The sequence below is a fragment of the Labrus bergylta genome, chromosome 12 (genome assembly GCF_963930695.1).
Source record: "Labrus bergylta chromosome 12, fLabBer1.1, whole genome shotgun sequence".
NCBI lineage: Eukaryota > Metazoa > Chordata > Actinopteri > Labriformes > Labridae > Labrus > Labrus bergylta.
The window spans coordinates 12576158-12594463 of NC_089206.1; the positions used below are offsets into that span (position 1 = coordinate 12576158).

At 37.8% G+C, this 18306-nt stretch overlaps 2 protein-coding genes and 1 pseudogene across 5 annotated transcripts; 1 reads left to right on the forward strand and 2 right to left on the reverse strand.

Moving 5' to 3' along the window:
- Nucleotides 1-1998: 1998 nt before the first annotated feature.
- On the forward strand, nucleotides 1999-6981 carry LOC109980901 (cytosolic sulfotransferase 1). 4 transcript variants are annotated; one of them, XM_020629451.3, is made up of 8 exons: nucleotides 1999-2122; nucleotides 3007-3148; nucleotides 3288-3416; nucleotides 3720-3820; nucleotides 3929-4055; nucleotides 5140-5237; nucleotides 6093-6267; nucleotides 6369-6981. In XM_020629451.3, exons 2-8 carry the CDS (start codon nucleotides 3010-3012, stop codon nucleotides 6479-6481), a joined length of 882 nt encoding a protein of 293 aa, XP_020485107.1. In that variant the 5' UTR covers nucleotides 1999-2122; nucleotides 3007-3009; the 3' UTR covers nucleotides 6482-6981. The 4 variants fall into 4 exon arrangements, with proteins under 4 accessions (XP_020485107.1, XP_020485105.1, XP_020485106.1 ...); XM_020629449.3 differs by having other exon boundaries at nucleotides 2016-2321; XM_020629450.3 differs by having other exon boundaries at nucleotides 2016-2321; nucleotides 3010-3148.
- Nucleotides 6982-9868: 2887 nt separating this feature from the next.
- On the reverse strand, nucleotides 9869-12119 carry LOC109980976 (cytosolic sulfotransferase 1-like; annotated as a pseudogene).
- Nucleotides 12120-12849: 730 nt separating this feature from the next.
- On the reverse strand, nucleotides 12850-16258 carry LOC109976437 (cytosolic sulfotransferase 3). The gene is made up of 8 exons (XM_020626553.3): nucleotides 16099-16258; nucleotides 15685-15820; nucleotides 15443-15571; nucleotides 15108-15208; nucleotides 14518-14644; nucleotides 14338-14435; nucleotides 14066-14240; nucleotides 12850-13533 (listed from the first exon to the last, which is right to left on the reverse strand). The coding sequence occupies exons 2-8, from the start codon at nucleotides 15818-15820 to the stop codon at nucleotides 13421-13423; spliced, it is 879 nt and encodes a 292-aa protein (XP_020482209.2). The 5' UTR covers nucleotides 16099-16258; the 3' UTR covers nucleotides 12850-13420.
- Nucleotides 16259-18306: the final 2048 nt, after the last annotated feature.

Sequence of the window (18306 nt, forward strand, 5' to 3'; positions counted from 1 at the left end):
AGAATTACTGCATGGAGTAACAGGACAGTCGAAAAGAAAAATAAGAGTTCCCTTAATGCGGCAGAGATCTACTGTATTCGAGGGGTTGGGGGGTTTTGAAAGAGCTGTAAAAATTGAGAGCAGAACTAAATTCTTTGAGCAAATGTTTCACAATTTGTTGAGGCAGCATAAGGGATGTCTATGAAAATCTGTATCCAGATTTTCATAAACATCCATCTTCAATATTTAAGTGTAAGCATACAGTTTGAGCATGAGCAGGGAATATCTAAGTGCAAGCAGTGACAATTTAAGTGTCAAACAGGCTTTTGAAGAAAAGTATTATAATATCTGAACTAAAGTGAGTAAGTCATGATCTCAGAATTGAAGACCAAACTTATGCATAAATATATAAAAAGAGCACCATTTAATACTAGTTGGTTTATAGATGTTTAAAAGGACAATCTAAGTTGTATGTGAACACTGATTCTGACATCTTTAGCACCATCAAAGAACTCTTCTATCACAGGACGAGTTTCATATTCCTTTCTAATTCCTTTTTTTTTGCAACCTACAAAAAAAAAAATCAAAATTTCAAAAGTTAAAACATTAAAAATTCATAAGAGCGCTGTAATTGCATTTCTTGTTTGCATTTATGTAACATGTACTTATGTTTCCTGGATACTGGACGGGGAATAGACATAGACGTCTGCAGCTTCCTTGGTTTGCCTCCTTCAGCTGAGTAAAATTAATTTAAAAAAAACAGGCAGGGCTCAGTTTGTTAAAATGAATGGTCAACCATTCAGCACTATACTCAATGAACTTCAGAATGGCATCTCTTTTGAGAAAAGGTATGATAACTGGCAAAAATTATTTATTTTTTAAGGAGGTGTTCGCATATCCAACTATCTCATAAGGTAGGTGCGTATATAGGGCGACAAACTATTACTTGAAAAAATTATATATTAAAATCCAGATGTCTTGCTTATAACTGACATATTTTCAGTGGTTCAGCAGGAGAGGTTGGTGACCGAAATATTCATTTCACTTATAGGCCAAGAATGAAGACTATAAGATAATTATATGTGACCCCTCACTTACAATTTTAATTCATAAAAGAAAGGTAGTGTATATCTTAAAATGATCCAATGGAACTGGAGAGACCAATATGCTTAAATATTCAGAAAAATGGTTGAGCTTTAACCTCATTATACAGAACAGGATTGTACAATTGCATGCAGTTAAAAGCACCCTATACTGCACAAACAATTACAAAGAAATGTTTAAATATTAAATCGCAATATAAAAGTATGATGTATAAACTTTTTTTTTTAAATGAACAATAAATACAGGTCATAGGGCAAATACAAACACTGTGCTTGTAGTGGGAATGAAGGTGGTTCTGTAATTATTTGTGCGGTATGTGCAAAACTAACATAGAAGAAAGTTCCCTAAAATAAAATATCACTGTATTTAGATTAATTGTGTGAAAACGCTGAGCTACAATTAACACACAGCATTTTAATAAAGGTGCAGCTATTTTTAAGGTGTGAATAGGTGAATGGCTAACTTTAGAGCAGTAGATTTGCTTAGAGCATCAGAATTCAGCACAATCTGGTGTTTTTTGGACTGCTGGAACTCTCAATATCTGCTCAGTAAAAAACAATCTTTGTGTAGATTTCTTCAATAAAATATTGCCTATTTACCTAAATATTTGGCTTTTAACTTAAATATCCAAATTTTCACGTATCCTTTATTATACATTTTCAGATGTAGATGCAGTTCTTGACATAATGAGGAGTTGAAACATAAATAAACATAAATAAACTGCAGGCAAGGGTTGGTTAAAAAAAAAAAATATATATATATATGTATATATATATATATATATACGAATTACTACGCTAATATGCCATAGAAATTAACGTTTTGTTGTTTTGTTGTAACATTTTGTTTTGTTGTAACATTTCATTTTGTCCGGAAGAAGTGTCAAATGACGTGTCAAATGATGTCACCCGCACTTTTTTGTGAACGCGCTTACCTGACGCACGGCACACAGAAAGTTGACAGTCTGTTCGTGATATCTGTCTTCTCCATCTGGGGCTTCAGGGTTTTTTTCGAGTCAGCTCACGCAAAGAAAGTCTGGGTATGTTGAACTTGTTCTGAAGTGACGCTCTCGAACAAAAGTTTCTCTAAGCTCAACGTTGACAAAAATCACTGAAAGCATAAACACAGTCATTTCAGGAAGTTGTGTAGGATGTGACTTTGAGTATTTCACAACAAACTGGCTTCTTGAGTGTGGACGATCCAGCCACCACTGTTGAGGGAAATCAGTACGCAGCAGGGTGAGTTTAGAAATACTTTTTCTCTCTTGAATGCTCAAAAAAGGAAAAATAGAAGGATTTAAAGTGCAACAACAGAAGTTTGGTTTTTGAAATATACTACCCCTAAGAGTTTTTTAGTTGGCAGATTAGCCTACTGGAGAACAAGAGCTGTGATTTTGTGGTCTCTCAAATCATACGAAAACGCTGTACTTAGTCCATGAAACAGTGACTGGATAGTATCCAGCACTGGACGTCCAGGTTTCGCATAGTGCAGTCTATCTGGTGGTGGTGATCAAACATTTAACATAAAACTTAAAATGCAGAGGCACACATCTCATTTAGAATCTCAGGAATATTTAAGTTGTCTTAGAGACACAACAAAGCCATGTCTGTTAACTTGTTAGTGTCATATGTAAGGAGGAGAAGCCAGTTAATCATGCATTGCCAATGTCAATGTTAGAGGCCCTGATGCTTTTAGTGTTGTTTAGTTTGCAGATCAAATATAAAAGCAGCAAGACAAAACAAGATAAAGATGAACCTCAACATCTGTCCTAAATAGACAAAATATTTGTTTAAGTTAACTATATATTGGAATTCATTTTTTAGGCCTTTTCCTTTCTGATTTACTGTGTGATTGTCTTTCTTGGTAGATTTGTTCATGTTTAAATTGTATTATGGGTACCTGATATTTGCATAATAATTCCAGCAGATGGAGCAGGTACCTAGGCCAACAGTGTTTGACTTTCATGGAGTTTCCATGACCAAATACTTCACTGACAACTGGGACAACATACAGAACTTCCAAGCAAGACCAGATGACATCCTTATAGCTACGTATCCTAAAGCAGGTGCGGGTTCTGTGTGACAGAGAATGTAACTTGTTGCATCCTGGTTTACTTTAAATCATTTTATGCTGATGATTACCTTCAATTGATCAAATGTTTCCCATATTCAGGCCACTGAACAGCTACATTTTCTTATTCTCAGGAACCACGTGGGTCTCATACATTCTGGATCTTCTTTATTTTGGGAAGACATGTCCGGAGCGTCAGGAGACCGTTCTTATTCACGAGAGAGTGCCCTTTCTGGAGATCACTGTACCATCGGTTTTCACAGGTTGATCTAGCAATTGAATAATATATTAAACACCAACTATAAGAGAAAGGGGCTTATATGGTTGCCAGCTATGCATCGGTCTTGAAAGCATTCTGAGTTCTCACCTCTCTCTATTTCTAAAAAAAAAAAAAATTGATCGATTGATTGATTGATATCTGGCAAACCGAGAGGTGTCCAAAATGGCAGTGTGGGGATAATGTAAACCTACCTTCTCTGTTCAAAACAAATGCAGATTATTCTAGTACGCAAACAGGTGAGATTATGTGTGCAGACAGTTAATGACTACTGTTTCTGTTTACAAAGGTAAAGACATGGCAGACCAGCTTCCTACCACTCCTCGTCTCATTAAAACTCATCTTCCTGTCCAGTTCATACCAAAGTCTTTCTGGGAACAAAACAGCAGGGTAAAGCAAATATTGCACGCTGTATTAAAAGATGTGAAATGTGGGAATTTTGGACCTCACCAAATTATGTTCAAATAGACTATCATTTTTTGACTTTTCTTTATGTAGATTGTCTATGTGGCTCGCAATGCAAAGGACAGTGCTGTGTCCTATTTCCACTTTGGCCGTATGAACAGCCTCCAGCCAGAACCAGGGGACTGGAGCAGCTTTCTGCAGGATTTTATAGATGGAAAGGGTGAGTTCAGTTGGTAAAAGGGATAGTTAAGATTTTTTAAAGTGGGTTTGTATGAAGTACTTGTCAATAGTAGGGCTGCACCGATCTGCCGGAAAGCAAGTGCATGTAATACATCTATGCCTTTATTGTTATCATGAAGGGAGCTAAAAACAAAGGCAGGATTTGTAGGTTTTTCACACCTGTTCAGGCAAACAACTTCTACAGCAACTTGCAATATCTGCAAAGGTGATTTAATGATTTGAAGGGTTGGAAGATAGAGTTCAAACAAACCAAGAAGCAGATGAAAGGAAGAAGTTACCTTTGTTGGCTCTTTGCAAAGACGCAAGGAACTTCCCAGTAATAGTTGATAACATTTATAAGCAGAGGTAATGGATGTTAAGGCTATAAGCTTCACCACAGATACCTGGAGCTTTGAAGTTACCGCAAAGTGCTACTGGCTAAAGACTGACTCTGATCACACACGAACGACTCGATTTAATCTGCCTTCAAGGAAATGCTTCATCAGTTTACTGAAAATTCATGATATTTTGAGAGACAATGCTACATGTAAAAACAATGGATAACAAAGGAGTGCACAGCTTTGGCTGCTTTGCACACAGGTCGTAGTCAAGGAGGCCTCACTGACGGCAGAAGGGGAGTGATGCCATTGAAAGTGGTAACCAGATTGTTGGCCACATTGTGCCTACAGTGCAAGTCTATTTGTTAGCATGTGATTTTATTAATTTTAGTTGACAAAGTTGGTAAAACTCTATGCTACATTGCAAATTAATTATTCCCAGTCTTATCCTCACTGTTAGGGTTATTCATTTAACACTGGTTTAAGATTGGTTCTGCTTATCAGAATTCAGAAAGTTGGATCAGTGCATCACTAATCAATTGGAAGCCACAGGAGATATCGGTCAGCATGGATGGCCCCTTTATTGAGAAACTGGTCAGAGAGCTGGCATGTAGGCTGAGGTTCTATTGACAAATAAACTCATACAACACCACTTGAAAAAAATCCATCTATATGCCTTTTGTGTAAAAGAGGTTCACAATCCTCTCATGACCTAAACGTCCTCCAATACATATTCTGTACTCTCAGTGGTGTTTGGATCGTGGTTTGACCATGTGAACGGCTGGTGGGAGAAGAAACAGACTCACTCAAAACTTCTCTACCTGTTCTATGAAGATCTGATTGAGGTGAGCTCAGGTGACCTCCAAACAAGTATGTGTTATCAATCTTATCCTTATACTGATCTTTGAAGATAATTAAAACTCGGATATTAAGGCCCGAGCACTCACAAGGTGCAAGAACCCTATTGGAATGCAAGGAATTATTATGAGGGCCCAAGCACCGACCTTGAAGCGAGGACCCTATTTAAACTGAAGGAGTTATTAGTCTCCCTTGCCACAATCAAGTGCTTATGAGTGCGGCATATGCTGCAGCACTTGAGTGGACCTGAAAGGCATATGCCACTTATATACCACTCATATGCAACTCATATGCCACTCGTGCGGTATATGCCGCAGAACATGAGTGGACCCGAACGGCATATGCCACTCGTGCCACGGCATATGCCACTCATATGCAACTCATTTGCCGTGGCATATGCCACTCACGTACCTCGGCATATGCCAATCATTTGCAGCACATGAGTGGACCCGAACGCCATATCCCGCTGCATATGAGTGGACCAGAACGGCATATGCAACTCATGCGGCATATTCAGCGGTACATGGGTGGACCAGACCGGTATGTGCCACTCATGTGCTGGGGCATATGCCATTCATATGCAGCATATGCCGCAGCACATAAGTGGACCAGAACAGCATATACCGCGGCAACATGAGTTTTTTTGACTTGTAAACTGTCAAATTTCTTAATAAATAAAGACACTAAAACTCCAGCAAAAAGTGAATCAAAGTTGGGACAGAAATCAGTGTAGTATGAAAAAAAAATGTTTAAACTGTTGTTGAGAAATATGATCACCATATCTTTGATTTACTGTACTGTATGTGTTACATGGCAAACTGAGATATTTCCATTTTTTTCAGGATGCTGGACGAGAGATAGATCAACTCTGTTCCTTCCTTGGTTTGTCTGTCTCCACTGAGGAGAAGCAGAGTGTTGTAACTGAGGTCAAGTTTGACAATATGAAACAAAACAAAATGACCAACTACTCCACTATCACAGTTATGAATCATAAGGTGTCTCCTTTCATGAGAAAAGGTACAGTTAAAACTGCTTATGTGCTGGAAATGTGTTTTCTACTCAAGTGAAAAAAAAATTATTTAGTAAAAGTACCTGAATGATTATGTCTGCTTCTCCAGGTCAAGTTGGTGACTGGAAGAACCATTTCACTGTGGCCCAGGATGAGCAGTTCAATGAGGTATACAAGCAGAAAATGAGGAATCCTGCACCGCAGTTTCGCACTGAAGTGTAGCGACCTGGCTTTTTCCGAGTCTGCAAGAGGAACATTCCTGAACTGTGACTTGAAATACGGTGTGAATGTTATGGATTCAGATGTCCTGATTGATTTACAAGGAAATCAGTGTAAGACATGTAATGTTCTTTAAAGGGACATTTTTTTAACTGATCATCAACTGATTTTAAACAATAAACAAAAGCAAATTACTTAAAAGTACAACTGTGTTGGGATGCATTGTTACATCAAATCTGCATTTTAACCCTTTAATAGAAGGAATGGTATTGTCATTAAAATATGGTTCAACAATGAGTAGAATTACATATTGTGCTAAATGTCTTACAAAATATGTTATAAATAATTTAATAATGATTTCAATACCTGTACAAATTTAATTCTTTTTCAAAAACAGCATATTCCATCTTCCATCTCCTTACAAACTATTTTGTGGTGTAAAACTCATGTAACTTGATTTTTTCTATTGTTGTTAATAAAAGTCTCACATGGAGGAGAATGTTTCTTGTTCATGAAGTGAGTGCTTTCGCAGCAGGATTCAACTCTAGATGTCGCGATTCCTTTGAGCTGAGATCCCCTAGAGGTCCCAGAATTGCCCCTGTGGACTTTGGAATGGAGACAATCGTGCTTCACCACGGTACAAGGCAACCATGCTTAGAGTAAGTGTGCCCTAAAATATAGTACATCCGGTCATCAGCTTTTCTTAGGGACAATTTTTTTTTATTTTATTTATTTTTTTATTTAACCTTTATCTTACCAGGCAGAATTGCTTGATATCAAATGACCTCTTTTTCGAGCAAGGCCTGGCCAAAATGGCAGCAGCAAAAAATAAATATAAGACAAACCCAAAAAGAAAGCACAGACATGAGAAAAAGAGACAAATACAGTCTAGAAGGTGAAGAAGGAGGACAAGATCATGTTAAACAAAAACAAAGCACAACACCACAATACACACTAAAAGAACAATTATGTGATGATGATAAAATACTATGCAGTGAAACATTAACACACTCCAAAATTAGCGTTTAAAAAACTTGTGAGCCAAGTTTTAAAATCATTAATAGTGATGAGTTCCTGCAATTTGAGTGTTTTTTTAAGACTGTTCCATGCGGAGGGAGCAGAGTACATGAAGGCCCTCTTCCCAAACTCAGTACGAGTTCTGGGGACTGACGTAGATAGAAAGTCCAGAAAGCGCAAACTGTATGATGGATTTGATTTAAAAGTGAGGTAGGTGCAGAGGTATGAAGGGAGTAGTCCAGTAATAGCTTTATAAATGAAGGTGTACCAGTGAAGAGGCCTACGAGCTGACAGGGACAGCCAGCCTACTTTAGAGTACAGGGTGCAATGATGGGTGAGTGATTTACAGCCGGTAATGACTCTTAACACACAATGATAAGTAGCATCCAGCATGTGCAGTGAGGTAGAGCAGGCAGTCATGTACAGTACGTCACCATAATCTAATAATGGAATAAAAGTAGCAGCAATAAGCCTCTTTTTAGAAACAAAAGAAAAACAAGATTTATGTCTGAAATAAAAGCACAATCTTACCTTTAGTTTCTTTGCAAGGTTCTCGATATGGGGTTTAAAAGACAAATTGTCATCAAGGATGATACCAAGGTATTTAAAAGTGGAAACGGTCTCAATAAGAGTACCTTGAAATGTAAATAGAGTGGGCCGACAGTTATTTTTGTCCCTGGATTTAGTGAAGATCATCATTTCAGTTTTATCTGGATTAAGTACTAGTCTTAAAGACAGGAGTTGGGCTTCTATTTCTTTAAAAGTAGCTTGCAAGCGATCAACAGCCTTTAACACAGTCTCTCCAAAACAATAAATAATAGTATCGTCAGCATAAAAATGGGCATTTGCATTTTGGACATATTTCCCCAAATCATTAATATAAATAGTAAACAACAAGGGACCTAATATAGAGCGGCCCTCAGCTCATCGCTTGCTTTGTGTAAAAACTATGTTGTATCGTGTCTCATTCAGCGGTAAGTAAACACAAAACTTCATCATAATACATGTTTTTAAAAAACGTGACTATTTTACTACTCACAACGGCCAACGACAAACTCACAGTAAAGTCTCTGTCATCAGTGACATTCATTGAGTGTGGGCTAGTGTACGCAAGAGGTAGAGAATGAGCAGGGAGGCATGATTTGTTCATCAAATTGGTACCTCGTGGCAGACATTGCTCAAAGTGTTTACATGCTTACAACTGCTACAGATGACAGATTTTCTTTGTTCCTTTGTTTCAGAGCACATGAATTATTCATTTCTGTCATGACCTAAAGACAATTTCAACCCAAATCTTAAAAAGTGCATCTGTGGTAAATTACCAACCCTGCCTTTAAAGTAATTGAATTTCTTGGCCCACCCTTTTACAATAATTGAAACCCTTTTACAACTATTTAAACCATCAACATGGGGATCACAAAACTGAAGTGGGGCACTCTCAAAAATATTTCAAGGGATTTTTCACGATCTGGAGATGTCTGACCAAAATACAGCAGGTCAAAGACGTGGCAGAGCAAAGTGTGGCTCAAAAGAAAGATGGACAATAAAATAATATCAATTCAGCCCAAACCTTAACGCACACATCGGTACGACATATCCAGTTCTTGGTTTTCTTAAATGTGTTTTACTTCTACCCTCCTACTACTGGTTGTTTTGGTGTGCAGTGCACTGTATCATCTAGGGAGATTGTGGATCCATAGGAACCTGAAGCTGTGCTGCTCAGTATGGTGAGGGGGGGAAGTGTAGGGGGGCTTCTCCTGAAGTTCTGACCGCACCAGAGTGCCAGCTGTTCCACCTCCTGTCTGTAAACAGACTCATCAACGTCCAGGATGAAAGCGATGACAGTGGTGTCGTCTGTAAACATCAGGAGTTCCAATGAAGGGTCCCTTGAGGTGCAGTCGTTCCTGTGAATGGTGAAGAGCAGTGGGGGTGTGGAATCAGATTTATTTTGAATCTTGAGAGACCACATAAATATACCAAAAAGTGTGTCAACTGCTGCACGGGCAGCTGCGAAGGTGAAAAAAAATATAGATGAGGGCAAGGAATGTCACTGTCTTCTTTGGGAGTGCAGGATTGCAGGTGCTCTCTCCCTCGATCTCTCTCTCTCTTACTTCTTATTTGAGGTGAGGTGAGGCTCACTTTAGAGCAAGTTCTTCTCACATGGAGCAAAGAGTTTTGACAATTTGAGGGTGGAGACCAAGGATGGCTCTGCCCCTCTTATGATCAAACCCAGATGATTGAACTCATTAAATTTTGATTGACAGGTTTGGTAACATGAAGCTCACTGTTGGGCTCAGTGCAACAGTTTATGTAGCTTTCAGTAATTGTACATGTTTTATCCTCATTAATTTAATGAAGAGAGAGACAGAGAGAGACAAGGCAGAGTATTTATTGTTCAAACGGGAAAGTGATTATGTTTTATGTCCAGAGAGTAATGTTCAAGTTTCAGTAGCCAATTGCTGTGAGGTTTGGAGCCAGTCCCACCTGGCCGAGAGAGCTTTCACAGCCTGGCCCACTGTGCTTTAACCATCCCTGCTGTCAGAGTCCAGGTTGAACTCTTTGTAAATCTCTTGTTTACAATTTCACAAGATTAATCTCCCTGGCGTATAAAGTCCAACGCCCCTGCCAGGCAACAGTACCAGTAATTGGGTGCAAATAAAAACGATTCAATTCTTCTTTCTGGTTGTATCAGTGTGAGAAATGATCTAAAGGTCGTAGTTAATAGATGTCCTTATTGTTCTTTAGACTCAGTAAAAGAAACATTTTCCAAATGATTGATGAAAGCCAAAGGTCAAAAGGTCAAAAGGTCAAAAGGCCAAAGGTCAACTGTGAAATTTGAAACAGTCCTGTTTCAAATTTCAGTGCAAAACTGCAGTGAGGGGTCCTTCATCTTTTTCTTGTAGTCTTCATCAAACTCTTCGTTCTGGGCCACAGTGAAGTGGTTCTTCCAGTCACCAACCTTTTCTGCAGATCAACAGAGGAATTGTCTAATACTTTATGGCTCAAAATGTGACTCTGTTTAATGTCTCATGTTTTTCATATTATGACTGACTGTACCTTTTCTCATGAACTGTGAAATTTTGAAGTGCATTGTGCGAATCGATGAATAGTTGACCGCTTCTTTCTTCAAAATGCACTTGGTCTCTTATTCTTTCCTTTTCTTCAACCGAATGAGACAAACCAAGAAAGTGGCAGAGTTTGTCGATTTCCAGTCCAGTATCCTGTGAGCATTTGGTAAAATCAACACTTTCACACAATTTCAACCAATGCAATTTATACAATAAAAAAAAAAAAACATTAAGATTACCTCAATCAGATCCTCATAGAACATGTAATGGATTTGTGAATGAGTCTGCTTCTTCTTCCACCAGCCGGTGACATGGTCACCAGGATCCAAACAGCACTAAGATCACAGAAAGGAAACATGGACTTCAGTGAATCTTTGTACCACTGAAAACAACTTGTATATATGAGGAGCACATACTATTTCCCTCCGTGAACCTTTGGAAGTAGCTGTTCCAGTCTCCAGGCTCTGGTTCCAGTACAGTCGTGCGCTCATAGTGGTAATAAGACACCACGCTGTCTTTGGCATTGCGACTTATATAAATGATCTACTTTGTGGGAAAAAATAAAATTATCGAGAAGCTTAATTTTTTTCTCAATAACTTTATTGAGTTAAAAAGGTTTCATGATAATTCATACACTTGTAACATTTTTGTTATTAATTAAAAGGAGCGATTTGAGTAGGAAATGTAATTCTAGAAAAAAATAGGAAAGTTTAGGAGGCGATCCAGAGAATTTCTAGAAAAGGGGTAAACAAATCTTCATTAATGGTCAGTTGATGACATAACAGACTTAAGCAGCTTGGTCTGGGAACACAGCAGTCTATTAAAAAGGTTTACAAATGTAAATATACAATATGACTGAAAATTCTCATCGATGTTAGCCTCAAGGTTGTAATAGTTTGACTCACCTTGCAGTTTTGCTCCAAAAAGGACTTTGGCAGAAACTGGATTGGAAGATGTTTACCATGTCTGTTCCTTTAAAAAGGGTAGGAGATAGACCTGTTCCTGTAAATAATTCAAGCAGTTTTGTTAATTACATGTGTTATGGCTGTGTGTTTCCCTGTGTCCCTTCTCCCTTTCTGTTGTCTCCAGCCCAGGTGAAGCTACAAATTGCACAATGAGGTACACCTGGCCTCAGAGCTTAAAAGGCCAGTGCTGGCTGCAGAAAAAGAGGCATTTTGAGGAGGCATTTGGAGTTGGGACTGCTGTCATTGCAAGTTGAAGTACATGTAGATGGTTAAAATAAAAAAAATGGCAGGAACAAAAGATGTCTAAAAATCTGTCAAAGTGACTACTGGTAACTTCAGAAACAGGAAGCCAAAATTTTTTTTTTTTGATCAACTAATCATCATTACCTCATAAGTTTCAAGGATAGCAGATTTTCTAAAAACAAACATTTAAAAAAATCTAACTATGTTCCTTCTGCAAATATTTACCTTTAACTGAGCCTTCTCCCTACTCACCTTGATGAGTAGTTTTTTTTGCAAAACAGCTATTTGTCTGTAGTATTTGTCCACAGTAAAGAAGTCAGTTTTGATTTGAAACACTCACTGTGACATCCTGCACAACTTCTTCAAATGGTGAAAGGAAAAAGATGTGACTTCATCAGGTTTGAGTGTGATTGGTCAAACATTAAACCAACACTTCCAGAGATACAGTATGACTATGTATGTATGTATAAATCTTTCAGTTGATATTTTAATCAGTTTGATTTTTAACTCGGACAAAATACAACAGTTAAGTAAACATAGATCTTCCAGAGTTGTTGGCTTGGTTTTAAGACAAAAGAAGGAAACTCATGCATGAACCTCACAAAGTCCCCAAAACACTAAGAGTGGCTGCTTGTGACAGAATTCTAAGAACATTCTTCTTAGAATCATTTTCTAAGCATTTGCCCTTAAAGTTAATACTTGGTCATGGTAAAGATAAAAGTTATTCACAAAGCTTCTTAACCCTTAAGAGAGCTCCTAAGGTGGGAAACTGTTAAGGAGTAATGAGTTAAGAGTTTCTCAAGCAGATGGGAAAACACTAACTGAAACATTTTTTCAGAAGCTGTGATTGGTTAATCTAAAAATAAATTACATAGATACATAGAATGTAGCCAGACATTGTGTAATTATAAACATTATGAAATTAACATCTGAGTGATATAAGACATACTTTTAAAGAACACCTTCTGTATCAGCCTTAAGAGCCTTAATTAGTGATTGGATGCACCTTCCCTCCCCTCTGAAACCTCCCTCCCAGACCAGCTCAACTCATAGCAACAAAGCAGCGGGGCCAGATGAAGGCATTTCAATTAGCAGAGACTTTATTCAAAATGAACAATTATTTATTTAACAATTTAGGAAATACATGTGCAGTCTTTCCTAAATTGAAAGTCTTTGGACTTTTCAGACTCCATCATGACGACTTCATATATATATATATATATATATATTATATATATAATAATCTTTGTAATATAGCAATAAGTAAGGTATTTTACATGCTTTTTGTAAAGTGTCTTGAGATAACACTTGTTATGAGTTGACGCTATACAAAATAAATTGAATTGAATTGAATTGAATATACTCTGACAGCAAGATAGGATACCCTCCTATGTATCTATTTCATTCATTATTTGAGAGTTTCAGTACAAATGGAACAATCATACAGCCTGCCTCTAATGACACACAAACAGTCAGATTATCAGATATTTGGCTAACATGGTTAACATTAGACTTTTATTAAAAAGATAAAACTCTGCCCCTCTGCTTTCACATGTGTGGTAACTATCACTTCCTTTCTTTCTTTTTTTTACAGAAATGCCATCCGCCCATCAGTCAAAAGCAATGCTCGCAGCCTGTTCAGCCCTGTTTCAAATTTCTGTGCGGAACTGCAGTGAGGGGTCCTTCATCTTTCTCTTGTAGTCTTCATCAAACTCTTCGTTCTGGGCCACAGTGAAATGGTTCTTCCAGTCACCAACTTTTCCTGCAGCACAACAGAGAATCTGTCAGGGTTTTTTTTTTTTTTTTTAAGCTCTAGGGCTGTATTCACAAAGCCTCCTGAGTGCTAGTCATTCCTGGTGACAAAATTGTTAGAATCATGACACTTTCTATGAATTATCCCTCAAATTTAAGACTAGATCCTTGTAAAGATAAAAGTTATTCACAAAGTGTCTTAAGAGAGCTCCTAAGGTGTAAAAACGTTAGGAGTAGTTAGGAGCACTTTTAACAGGCAGGACTTTTTAGCAGTTTCTGAAGCAACCAATCACAGCTTCTGAAAAAAAATATGTCATACCTAGCAACGGGGTCAACCAAGCCTCCTCACTAAGATAAAAGTTTCTGTCTCTCCCTTGCTCAGAGTTGCTCTGAGAATGTTCCTAAATCACTCCTAGGCTATAAGTCCTTGCTAGGATTTTTTTAAGCGAGGAGCTCTCCGAGAGGATTCTCAGAATGTTTGTGAATACGGGCCCTCTTTTGTGTCATGTAACCCACATGTGGTTATTTATTTATGAAGTTACCTTTTCTCATGAAAGGAGAGATTTTAAAATCCATTACAGGGAGCGTAGAGTAGTTGGCCATGCTGTTCTTTTTCATGTTATCAAACTGAACACTTCCTGCGACTCTTTGCACCTCCTCCGCTGAGGGAGACATACCCAGAAAGTTGCAGAGTTTGTCTATTTCCCGTCCAGTATCCTGCGGGAGGAAATGATCAGATTATGGTCACAGTATTTTACACACTCATGGGGAGCTTTAGAAAAAAAACAGCCTGAAGAAAAAAAAAATGAATAACCTCAATCAGGTCCTCGTAGAACATGTAATGGAGGTTTGAATAAGACTGCTTCTTCTCCCACCAGCCGCTCACATGGTCATACCAGGATCCAAACACAGCTAAGACCACAGAACAGTACATTAAGGCACCAAAGTAATCCAAAGTCATCTCTGTTCTATGAAAACATTTTATGTGTCATACTCTTTCCCTCCATGAATCTGTGGAAGTAGTTGCTCCAGTCTCCAGGCTCTGGCTGAACATTATTCATGCGGTCAAAGTGAAAGTAGGAGACCATGTTGTCTTTGGCATTGCGTGCCACATAGACGATCTGTAGCAAGAGAAAATACTTCAGTTATCTGAGGGCTTAACACTGAGCAGGACACTTTTTTAAAAAAAATTTTTTATGTAAGCGTTTTCTTTTAGTAACTGATAGTACCAGCCAGCCACAAGCTTAACCTCATAAGGCCAGGTTAGTATATATTGATGACAGAAATGGGCTTCTCTGCCCAATAGTCTCTCACAAGCCCTTTACACATTACAAGTCCACAAACGTGCCGAGTTGTTACACCTCTGTATGTAAACATTGCATCGCCTTACAGGAGCGTTAACATCCCGACCATAGAACTCGCGATGTGTAAAAGACTATGAATTCATCCTGCACTGTAATTGAAGCCAGATTATGTGGGTTTGTTTTTACACATTTCCTGGGTTAGATACTTCCATTATTTGACTAACTACTTTGTGTGTGATTTTAAAATTCATGAATTGTGGCAGAAGATGATTTCACCGACCCTGCAATTCTGCTCCCAAAAGGACTTTGGCACAAACTGAACTGGGAAATGAGTCTTAATGAGCCGAGGAGAGGTTTGGAGCCGGTCTGCTAGGTCTTTTCCTGTAACAAAAGGACACAAATGGAGTGAGCAAAACCCTGATCCTTTAAGGTGCTTAAGAAGTCTCTTGACCTACAGTGTGATAAAAACTGGGCACTGTTAGAAACATGACACCAATAAAAGGAATATGTATCTGCTGCATATGATGAAGTTCACTGAAGTTTACATAAATGGTAGACAACTAACAATGAAGACTGAAGCTTGACAATGAATGTATGTAGGAATAAGTATTCTACCTGCATCAATCGATGGGACGAATATCTCCAAGAAAGGCACTCTGTCATATATTGGGATGGATGACTGACGCTCTGGGTTTGTTTGACCGAAATACAGCAGGTCAAGAATGTAGGAGACCCATGTGGTTCCTGGAAGAAAGACACACAGAGAGGACAATAAAACTCCAAACCTTCCAAACTTCATACATATCATCCGATTTATAATACGCCCAAACTGATTCTTTTTTGTTCCGTATACTCGCCTGCTTTGGGGTATGTTGCAATAAGTATGTCATCCGGCCTTGCCTTGAAGTTTTGAACGTTCTCCCAGTTGTCTGTGAAATAGTGGGACATGAAGACTCCATGGAATTCAATCAGTTCTGGTCGAAGTGAATCCATCTTTTCAAAAAAAGTCAGAACATTTTAACATTCAGAGCATGGGATCAGTAAGTGAGAGAAGTCACACTTTAAGTTGCAGCAGTGTTCGTTTTCAGTCTCAGTGATTTCGTTTTTTTTGTTGTTGTTTTTAAATCAAACTTCCTTCAGTCATTTTAGGAGTTTGTGCTCACTTCCACTTTTTAGCATTCTATCTTAGCAGTTCGAGTCATGAACCCAACTTGAAAATAAGAAACAGTATGCATGCAGCTCTTTTCAAAAGGGACCATTTATAGACATACCTTATCTGGATCAACACAACAGACTGGTCACTTTTTATTCCTGCACTGTTTTGACGCTGATTATTTTCTCTTCTTTCCTGCACATTTCCCGGAAAAGCTGTGGTCCTTTCTCTTGCCACTCATTACATAACTCGGTGTCGCTTGTATTATACCAGTTGGCTCGACATGTGATATGAAAGTCCAGCTCCTCCCCCGTTCCTCGAGATGGTCCTAACAAATACAATCCCCCCCCCCCCCCCCCCCTCCCCAAGTGAGCGTGTGAAAGGCTGAGAGCGAATACATACAACTGACGAGCTTGGGCTTGCTCCAAGAATGTAAACAGCAAAACTTTTTAGATAACTCTCGGTGTCATCCTCATATAACCTTTATTAAAAGTTCCTGCAACTTCTATATTTAACTAGTTAAGAGTGAAAATCGGGGACCAAGTTATTTTTTTGATGACGTCAAACTTTCTGCTGCAACTCATCTTTTATAAATTGAATTTGAATGATAAGGGGGAGGATAACCTAGAGTTCAGACCGATCTTAGATAATTTAGCACTTGAGAGCAGACAACAACCTTATCAGAGTACTCACAGACGTGCATTTGACCAGTTTATAGTTAACAGAGTAACAGATTTTATAGGCTACAGACGAGGAGCTGAACGCACGTTGAAACTGTTTTCTAGAGACCATCGTCTATTAACTGAGACTGCAGTCTGAACTGGTGTACACACACTCCACTAGTAAACTGAGTTATATTAGGACAGGTTAGCAAATTCATTTTTGTTTTTTTGTCCCTCGACTTCTGAGCGTATAATGGCACGTTCCTTTACTCTCACTCGTCCATTGGAGCTCTCTCTCTCTCTCTCTCTCTCTCTCTCTCAATTCAATTCAAATGTATGGCAAGCCGTTCAGGAAATTAATATATTGAATGAAACTTTGAATATATTGAACAAAGTCTGAATATATGGAATGGAACTTTGAATATATGGAATGGAACTTGGAATATATTGAATGGAAGTCTGTAGTGTTATTTCAGCTTCCATCTCAGTAAGAGACTAAAAAAAAAAGATGGTTGCTCAGCAATGTTTTGTTGAGCATTACTACTCATAAGCAGTGAAAGTGTTCCAATAATTGAAGTATGATCTTCAAGTTGACGCTTTCTACATTCCAAATTATTCATGTGATTTTGAGTACGACCAGCAACTTTTCCAAAAAGTTTTGATGTTCAAGAAAGTATTGGTACATTTCAGCTGATGTCATTTAGCAAAACCAGCATATTCTGCAGGGTGTCTTTTGGATGAAAACAATGAAACTGGTGGATTTGGATAATTGAAATCAGCTTCAATTCCATATATTCAGACGTCATTCCATATATTTAAAGTTTAATTCAATATATTCAGGCTTCGTTCAATATATTCGAAGTTTCACTCAATATATTAATTTCCTTAACGGCTTGCCATATAAATGGCAATACAATTATACCCTCTCGAATTAATGATAAAACAAACTTTTACAACACAGGATCTTATGTGAAATATCGTTCCTATGCTAAATATTAGATAAATAGCTCGTAGCATATATTGATTTAGGCTATACTTTGTGTGCTGCCCCATTACATGGCTACATTCTGTTAAGGTGTGCGTAATGTGAAGGACACTGGAAATGTTCCATTATTATACAAGCTGAGTGAATAACACTGAGGATGTGATACATCATTTTTTTTGTGATCAACTTTTTATTGAAATTTTACGTAAGATGCTTACACACAAGCTTCAGTGACAGAAACCCAAGACAGCATCATTAAACATACAAACTATTTACAGATCGCCATTGCCTTGATGAGGAAAAATATACATACAATTTGAAACAAACACAATATTACTGAATGAAATTATGATATGCATGTACACACACATATGTACACACCCATACACACAAAATAAATCCTATAAACACAGCTCAATAAATAAAACAAAAAAAAATAACAGAAAAAATAAAATAAAAATAATTCAAGTAAACAATTTCACAAAAAGTCTAAGTTTACATTTTGTTTATAATTGTTACAGATTGAGAAAACTTAGAGGACCCAGATGCAGAATTAACAAAAACTATTTATTCTATTTATAGTTACAAAATAACACACAAAACACTTAAGACTAAACTATGAAACATTAGGATAAAAACATACAAGGGAAACAAGCAACACTAGGATGAACAGGATAAA